The following is a 9,441-nucleotide window of genomic DNA, read 5'->3' as shown; positions in this document are numbered from 1 at the left end:
GCTTTATTTGCAAGGCTTCCTTGTGTTTCTCGCTGTCCTGAAGCTTGCAATCCGTATCTTCCTTTTTCATGGTCTGTTGCGCTTTCTTTCGAAGAAACTCAACCCTTCCTTTTCCCTCTCTTTCTCGTTTTTCTTCTGTTGGAGGATTTCTTCTGTTGGTTTTTCTTGTACTTTATTAAGCTCTGCTTGGAGCTCAAAGATCCTTCCCCGCATGTCTAGGAGTTCCATTTCTTTCTCCTTTTGAATATCTTCCTTATCAAGAAGCTGTCTGAACAGTCTATCTACTTCATCGGTCCTTCTCTCACAGTGCTCTCTCAGTAAGATAATCTCCGTTCGTTGTTTAAAAAAACTTTCCCAGATGTAATTGGTGTACTCTGGCTGGGGCGGGTGTCGCGTATTGTGATTGTTCATGAGATTTTCCTCATGCATTTCTTCCAAGCACATCTTCTGCAGTTGAGTATCGTCTTCTCGATTGCAAAGAGGAGCGCTGGGCTTTACGTTTTCTCTTTTTTTCTGTTTTCTTGGAGACATGTTGGAATCTGTTAACAGTGACTCTGAAAAGGATCCAAAAAAAGGCTTCTCTGGCGAACGTTTGAATGCTGCACACATAAATGCTGCGAATAACGGACTAAAAGTTCTTGCGTCTCACCCCTATTTAAATTATTCTTTTTTGATGTTTTACTTTTTATTTATCAGTGTTCATCACTCAACTACTCTTTAATCCCGAAAATGGTGGTGTTTTTATTTTGAAGGCCCGCGCTCTTATTTTGTAGACTTTTGATCTAACTGACGTTGGCTCTATGCGCCGAGCTTATGCGATGTTATGAAACTGCCCTCCGCTGGTATGTCACCTCTCCTCCTTTAGTCAGCTCTGCTTCTACAACACTCCTTATTTGAAAATGTGTTTGACTTTTATTTTACGTATTTATTAAAACGCGTCTAGTTATACAGTTTTTAACAAGCTGTCGATGACGTAGTTCAACAGTTTAGAGCTAACGCCGGTACACCCGGCTAGCATTAGCACTTCTCTGATAGCAGAACAAAGTGTTCCAGCTGAATCTCATGATGTGGTTAGTCGGCTTTTCTGCTTCACTGATGTGAACATTACACGTAATAACTGATGTGCAAAGCCAGCTGTCATTGTAGCAGTTGAATGTAGTTAACGTAAGTGGGTCAAAGTGAAACACAGGTCGTGTTGTGACCTTTCAGCTGATTGTGAAAGGTGTCAAATTGCCCCCTGTTTTAGTTGTTTAATCCCTTTGAAAACATGTCATTCACCTCATCCCTTTGTTTTGGTCCTCAGTCACGTGTCCACAGATAAGGGGACAGATGCTGACGTCGACATTTTCAATGGGAAGACAGTGAAAGGTAAAATCAGAGAAAACAGGCAGTTTGCAGCTAAGTTGTAGTTGACTAAAACTAAACCAAGTACCCAAGCTAGTGACTGACTAGTACCACACATTACCTACTAAAGAAAAAATAACTAACGTGCAGGCTAATAAAAACTAAACTAAGATATTTTGCCTGTTGATAGGACCCATGTGAGGTGTTTCAGGCAATTATTTAGAACACCTCCTGGGCACATCCCTTTGGAGGCACACCCAACTGGAAAGAGACCCCAGGGTAAACCTACATCCTGCTAGAGAGATTATATATTTCATCTGTCTGGGAATGGTTTGGGATCTCCCAGGAGGAACTGGGTTTATCTGGAGAGAATTAAGTTTGGAGTACTAGAGTACTCCAGATAAGCAGGAATATTGTTTGGATAAATATTTTTCAACAGTAAAATAATAATAATAATAATAATAATAATAATAATAATAATAATAATAATAAAAATTCTATAGTAGTGAAAAAACAGGAGCTTTTCTGTCATTTAATTTTTTACCTATTCATTACTTTAGTGCAGTATGAAGGGCTGTGGGGGGAGGTCTTTGTCAGTAGAATCAGCTGTAAAACTAAAAGAAAAATACTGTTAGTCCAAAATGTATGTCTTCCTTCAGATTTTCCTAAGACTTCATGTGAGCTGTTTTGAAGGTTTCCTGGGCTGATTTATGATTATGTGGTTGTTTGGTCAAGGCCAATAGTTTCCTTAATTAATATCATGGGCAGTTAGCAAAGACATAAGTCTGCAGCTGTTTCTGTTTTCCAACCTTGGTTTTAGGCTTAACATTTATTTCATAGAGACATTCGACATGTGCTCAGCATAATAAGATAAGATAAGATAACCTTTATTAGTCCCACACGTGGGAAATTTGTTTTGTCACAGCAGGAAGTGGACAGTGCAAAAGTTATGAAGCAAAAATTAGAATACAATAAGAATAAATACAGTACACAACTGTACAGAATAGAATAAAATAAAATACTATATACAGTAGAATCAACTCAATCCTGTTGTTTGCCCAGCGATCTGGTGAGATAAGTGAGCGTAAGCATCTTTACCAGTAACTAAAATAAGTCTCTGACGATCTCATACGAAAGGAGTCTAAAAATTGAAGGTGAGGCAATGTTTTTGTTAAACTTAACAAAAATAAATAGATCTATATATATATATATATGTATTAAAAAGTATGATGATGATTGTGAAGAATGAATATGAATAAAAATGTTGACGATAATAAAAAGTAGAGTTTTCTCTGGGGAACAATACAGTACAATACAATTTCAAATTTGCTTCCGGTGCTGGGCTACATAATGACTCAAATCTACTTCTCCTTGTTTGTTTTCCTTCTAGTATCACTAGTATCAATGTTTTATTACTAATATATCATATCAGTAATAGCTTCAGAGGCAGTTCCAGGTCAAGATTTATAATAATAAAAAATTGATTCTGTTGCTTCCTGGAAACTGCTGTAGATACACATAACGGTGATATTCTGGATTTGTTTCAGTTATTTATTCACTTTTAATTAATAAAATGCTGATTTTTGATGTTACTTTTACACAACTGTTAAAACGTTGTCCCTTAGAAGCTTCTTCCCAGCATTATTTCCTTTTGATAATTAGACATTTATAACTTTAACATATTTAAATTCAGTATCTGGAGCCCGCCCACTTAGTACTTAGTGCCTTGGCTTTGGGTCTTTGCATTGTTTCATCTGTCCTCTCTGCTCAGGTCCTTGTGTGGAACCGCCAAAAATTTCCATCATGCTGTTGGAGGCTCAGCTACGTCTGTGCCAGAGTTGTTTTTGGTGTTGCAAGAGTGGACTGCGGCTGTTCTCCCAAAGCTATACGCAAAGGTAGACAAAGTGAATGTGTGCCTTTAGGTTTTAGGCAGAGTTGCTGAGAACACCTTGATGATTGTGTTTGTGTACTCTGTGTTTAAACAGGTCTGAGTGCCTGCTTGGTTTTGAGTTCTTTGCTTTCTCACCGCAGAAAAGCTGCGACCTACTACGACCTCCTGGGAGTCAAATCTGATGCCACGTTAGAAGAGATCAAAAATGCGTTTTTTGACAAATCCAAAAAGGTATCATTCCCATTTGGATTTAAATAAAACATGTGGCCACACGAGGGCAGCCTTGCACAGCACATTTTGTGCTTGCTAACTGTTCCCACAGTGGGCTTCCTCACTGTTTGTTTTCAAGCTATGGCTCCCAGTTTAAATAAGGATGGGTATGTGTGTTTACTTTGTGGCTTTGGCCTCATTAAAGGGTGAGAAAGAAGCTTGGTTCAAAGTGCAAAACAAAAATCTATTTGTCATAAAAAGTAAGAACATTTTTCAGTTGTTAATGGTTGCATATTTGACCTGCACCAGATCTTTTCTTTTTTCATGCTTCATGAGGAGAATTTGCTGCTGACTCTGTCCCCTTTATTGTGCAGCTACATCCAGACAGCGACCCGTCAAACCCGGCACTGCACAGCCAGTTTGTGCAGCTGAACGAGGCCTACAGGGTGCTGAGCAAAGATCTGAGTAGGAAGGAGTACGACTTCAAAATACGACAGCCGTATGGTGGTGCTCAAGTCTTCAGATCTGCCTCCACTGACCCCAGCTACAGAGGCAGGTGAGGATTCACCCACATCCATTAGTGTGTTACTGCTTATGAACTTTACATTAACAGTGTGTCATCTTTAAAAGCAGCAAATTTCACACAGGAACCCCAGTGTTTGGGGCTTCGTTGTTTCTAACATGTATAACAGTAAAACAGGAGATTGTCAGCATCAGATGTGTTCAATTAATTCTCTTTCATGGGCTCAACAGGATGTCACACAGACTATACTGAGGAGCATGCAGGGTAAAGACTGTTTAATGTCAGATACAGCTGATACCGTCATTGATGTTCTCATGTACAGCTCTGACGGGCAATGTCTGAAAAGGTTGAAGTGCACATCTGAAAAATTCACCTTTTTTTATATAATGTCAGGCCAGAGCAGCGGTCATCTTAAAGCACCAAGGGACAGATTTAGAAAAGAAACACAGAATTTGTGACTGACGCTGTTGCATATCTATTTCTGGGAGTTCCTTTCTCAAGGCACAAAAAATGGGGACGACAATGTTTAAATCATATACACCAACTGATTCACAATTTTTGCAACATGGAATTTACTTTCAATTGCCCCGATATTTAATGCCATAAAAAAGTATGTCTTACAACTACACTTGTGTCACACTTGAATTACAGACATTTCTATCCACAGTCCCACAGTTTCGGGGGACTGAGGCCTTTTCTCCTGTTATTCAGGGACTAAATAAGCACATAAAAGATCTGCAGTGTTGAGATTATGTTTAGTACCTGGTCACTGGAATTCTCTTTATGAGGTCCAAGGAGACCGTGATGTAAAAAATAAACTTGTGTTGCTAGTTAAACGAAATAAACAGCTCTGCAAGAAAGGAAAAACTTTAGCAGTGGCCAAATCAACAATCTGTTACATTTATGAAACGAATGAGTCCACTGACCACAGAAGACAAATAAATTGCAGAATTATTTCCATGGTTGAGAAATCATCTTCACAGCATCCAGTATTTTAGACAATGAACTTTGTGTTGTATTCAAGAATTTGAACTTGAGATTGAGCTCATAAACTCATTAGGAAATTGTTTACTGAGGTCAGCGAGTGAGAGATCAGTAGGGTCATTTGCTCATAAACGTCTATACATCTGGACTTTTTGAAGCTAGAGGAATCCCCTCCTGGTGGACATAAAAAAATAAATCTGCTTTGGATTTACTTTGCAGTCCTGGAGCTTCTGGAAGCTCCATCCTTTATATACAGACTATGACTATCACTTGTCATTTTCATTTAATGTTTCTTGAAGTTCAGACACGATTTGTGTAACTGCAAATCAAATGAGCAACCTTAGTTATTACAACAAGTGCTTATTACATTGACTAGTGACATCAGAAACAACGCTCAATCTTCTCATGCCTTTCCTATCAGCATGGATGCCTATGAGAACATCCGTTACTGGGAGCAGGTTCATCACCCTCACACTCCAGAGATGATGGCCGAGGAGAAGCAGAAGAGGAGGAAGAGGAACTTCCGCCTGGTGGCGTATTGTGTCGTTGCTATGATGCTCAGCATAGGAGCCCATGCCGTCCTCTTCAAGTAAAAACCCCACACACGATACCGACTGAGCATTCAGCATTTTGTATTTAAATTTAAACTGTAAATATTAGAAAGAAGTGTGCATTTGGTAAACTTCCTCTTGCTCACATCCTGTCCTTCGTTGTCCACACTGTGTCCTTTTATTTGCTGCTCATTCACATCCAGATGAATGAGGAATGTTGCGGACGTGTCTCAGTGCCATGTGTGTTGGCACAACCTCCCAACTCGCGGCCTTGAGTTTGCTTTCACACACTGACGTGGTGCCACATGTGTTTGTTGAGATTCACTTCTTTGTGATGTGAGCAGCTCCTCTAACAGCTGTACAAACCCATAAATAAAGAGCGCTGCTGAGTTCTTAGGTTAAGCTCTCTAAAAGGGAATTGTCTACCTCCCTCTGATGCTTTCAGGAAACTGGAAGAAGTTCACACTAACTTCATGGATGAGAAAGACCGAATCATCATAGAAATTTACAATGAAGCCAAAGAGAGGGCGAGGTGTGTGCACTGAGCTTCAGATTCCTTTTCCCCCCTGCTTCTCTCTGATGTTGTTGTTCTGATGCTGTTTCATTTGCGGTTTTTCAGGGTCAATGGTTTTAAGAAGCAAACGGAAATCCTGCGTCAGAAGCACGCGGAGTTTAAGGAGAAATACAAACGCACCGACGTTGGAGACGACAAGTAGCAGATCCTTCAGCTGTGCTCGGTGATGCCAGCAGGCGGACCAAGCTGGCTGTTGTGTTTTAAGATTATTTATTTTCTGACCTTTTTAAACGTGTTTCCACGCCTCTTTCTGCCCTCAGATGTGATCCTGAAATCTGTAGGGAGTGGGTGTGGTTTAGGGGGAGGGTTCCTCTGGTCATAGATGTTGACCAGGATAAGCTTTTATATTTTATGGGGCTCGTTTGTTCCCAAACTTGTTCACGGTTTGTCCACAGGAGCCATAATGAGCTCTATCAAACTGCCCCTAATGGAGTCTCAGGAACACGCTGTTTGCTGTTTATTGTTCTCAGCCTCATTTCTGTTACAGCTGTGCAGCATCTGGAACTCACATGTGACGGTGAATAATACAACATGACAGCTGATCAAGTTGTGAAGAGAGAGACTCTTATTTGCAGCAATGTTTCATGTTGTTTTAAAAGAAAATGTCTTTCAGCGCTCAAGTGTGGACGCTGCTGTTTAAATTGGTTCACACCTGATATATATTCACAAGTGTTTGATTTTTGGACTTTCTGCACTTCCTGCCAACAAATATCGATTTGTTTGACACAGAAAATCTGGAGAAAAAAGTGCCACTGAGTAAGTTATTTATTGCAAACTGTTGTAATATTATTGAGAAATGCATTTAAAGGAAAGATCACACACACAAAGTGAGCCAACATTTACCATTTTGGCCTCTCAGTCTTTATATATTATATTGTTTTATGTTTTTGCTGCCTTGTTGAGTCCCTCTTGGGACATCTGAGAGAAAGCTTTAAAAGATCTCATTAACCATCCTTTGCTTGATTTCACTTTACTTCTACATGCTTCTTGTTATTTAATGTCTTGCTTATTACCATTTCTTCCCATAGTGTCATTTGTTTCCTGTTACCTTTTAACGAGCAGCAGAGAAGAATCGGTAATGATTCAAATAGATAATTATCTCAGATCTTTGTTTTCCATCACGTCGGTGAAAGTGAATCATACATTTTTAACTTTGAAGACAGCAACGCAGTTATGTTTATTTGCATGTTTGCTTTTACAAACAAGAAAATTTCCAGTGATCATCCAGGAAAGGCGACACCCATTATGAAGTCAAGGCTTGGATTCTTTCCTTCTTTCTTTCTTTTTATTTTGGAAGGAATTGTGTGGGTGTGTAAAACCCTGCATCTACAGCGTGAAGTTTGTTTTTTAAGAAAGGATATCGCCCCTTTTCCCTCTCTGTTTTCTTGTCACCAGCGGCCCCTGCCCTGAGACGTCAGCAGGAGATAACATACTGTGTCCCCGCATAGCTCTCAGACACCCTCACCCTCATGTGGCGTGTGAGTACCCTGTCATAACCCAAACACGCCATAATGACTGAGATCCTCGTGTCAGCATGCCTTCACACACACACTGATAGGAGATGAGGCTCAAGAGTTTTCCTGCTAGAGAAGAAAACAGCTCTGGATGCAGTTTTAATTTACTTTTATCTTTAGTTTAATGAGCTGCAAAGAGAAACTGTGTAGAATCATGCTCTGAAATAAAAGCGTGACATGCTCTTTGGAGATTATTTTTTATTGATTAGTTGGATGGGAGGGGCTGAAATCCTTAATTTCCCTCCTTGGGCATTAAAAAGATCATAAAACTGCTCCCAAACCACAATGATCCACCTTCGGGAATCAAAATTGTTTTTATGATTTTAATTATCAGTAAACTCTACTACTGTGCAAAAGTCACTAGCAGCTTTTTTTTCTTAATATATATATATTTTGCTTCCAAGCAGGTAGTTTCTTTCTGAAGGTCTTTCAAACTTTGTCTTTGACTGATTTTTCAATGATTTTCAGTTCAGTCTTTGTGCCTGACTTTTTTCAGAGAAACATTTTGTTTTTTGTTAAGATTCATAACACTGACCTATGAGTCAAGCATAAAGCACCTAACTTGAGGGATGAATCACTGTTGTGTGTACATGTAAGAGACAACGACAAAGAAAAGTATTTTGCACCGACATCGTGATTCCCAAAAAGCTATTAACTCAAAATATGGCAAATCTTGTCATGTTGTGCAGTGTGTCCTTAAACAATCTGGGAAAGCTGCAAAAGTGGAGGACTAAAGAAGTTGATCCCTCTGCTGTTCACTGAAAGCTCATCAGAAATGTTCTCGGTAAAAGTGTATCTGTCGGGAAACTATTCTTAAGGAAAGGAAACGGTGATAAATGTTGAGGTATGAGAAATTACACAGAACTGGCCAGAAAATCAGGGGAAACAAGTCTGAAGAAGAGATGAATAAATAATTTGAAATTTCTGTTTTAACCCAATCATTGTCAGGATGTGTGGAGGAAGTCAGGAGAGAGGTACAGCAGTGATGGCCTACAGCCATCTTGTGAAACACGGTGGAGGCTCTGTCATGGTTCAGGGCCCCATTTCAGTCAGTGGTGTTTGGGATGTTGTCAAAATTAATGGAATTATGAATAGAGAACAGCATTGTCCAATGTTGACCCATGATGCAATACCAACTGGAAGGGATCTGATTGGCAGCTGCTTCATTTTTCAGCATGAAATAATTCCAAACCCACTGCCAGTGCAGTGAAAGCACACCTGGATAGAAAAACAGTAACTGGAACACTAACAGTGATGGAGCGGCCTCTCCAGAGCCCAGACCTCAACATTATTGAAGCAGTGTGGGATCATCTTAACAGAGAACAGAGCAACAGACAGCCAACGGTTCAAAGCAGAGCACTGAATGTCCTTCAATAAGTCTGGAGAACCGTTCCTGAAGATGACTTCATGAAATGTTGCCTTCAGGTTAAGGCTGCATAAAGGTGGTCAAACCAAATATTGACTTTCAAGCTTGTTAGAATTATACAAACTCTGTTTTTGTCTTATATACTGTATTTCCATGTATGTTTGTAGATGTTTCCATAAATCACTGCACCTTTTTACCATTTCCTCAAAAAAATATAAATATATGAAGTGTTGCCCAAGACCTTTCCACAGTTTATCAGTTATACTTGACACTTTGTTTTGGGCTCTTTTTATTTGAAAAATGCCCCTTGTCATTTTCTTCTCACAGTGGATGGACAGCAAATATGTAAATAATAAAGTGAATAATGGCTGACTTTGATTTACCTGCTTTACTGTCAAGACACAGTGGAACATTTGAAGAGAACAGAACAAATCATTCGTCAGCGTTATTAGTAACACCTAAGCTGCATTCCTACCGCGACGTG

General features: G+C 39.5%; 1 protein-coding gene across 2 annotated transcripts; it reads left to right on the top strand.

Annotated features, from left to right (window-relative positions):
* The first annotated feature begins 594 nt into the window (after positions 1-594).
* On the top strand, positions 595-7,030 carry dnajc4 (DnaJ (Hsp40) homolog, subfamily C, member 4). 2 transcript variants are annotated; one of them, XM_026143888.1, is made up of 8 exons: positions 595-842; positions 1,304-1,368; positions 3,116-3,239; positions 3,376-3,466; positions 3,820-4,001; positions 5,374-5,541; positions 5,949-6,035; positions 6,123-7,030. In XM_026143888.1, exons 1-8 carry the CDS (start codon positions 814-816, stop codon positions 6,217-6,219), a joined length of 843 nt encoding a protein of 280 aa, XP_025999673.1. In that variant the 5' UTR covers positions 595-813; the 3' UTR covers positions 6,220-7,030. The 2 variants fall into 2 exon arrangements, with proteins under 2 accessions (XP_025999673.1, XP_025999683.1); XM_026143898.1 differs by lacking the exon at positions 1,304-1,368 and having other exon boundaries at positions 596-842.
* Positions 7,031-9,441: the final 2,411 nt, after the last annotated feature.

The sequence above is a fragment of the Astatotilapia calliptera genome, chromosome 2, assembly GCF_900246225.1.
Source record: "Astatotilapia calliptera chromosome 2, fAstCal1.2, whole genome shotgun sequence".
Classification (NCBI taxonomy): domain Eukaryota; kingdom Metazoa; phylum Chordata; class Actinopteri; order Cichliformes; family Cichlidae; genus Astatotilapia; species Astatotilapia calliptera.
Note: the sequence above shows the minus strand (reverse complement) of the source record. Positions and strands in the feature narration are given on the sequence as shown.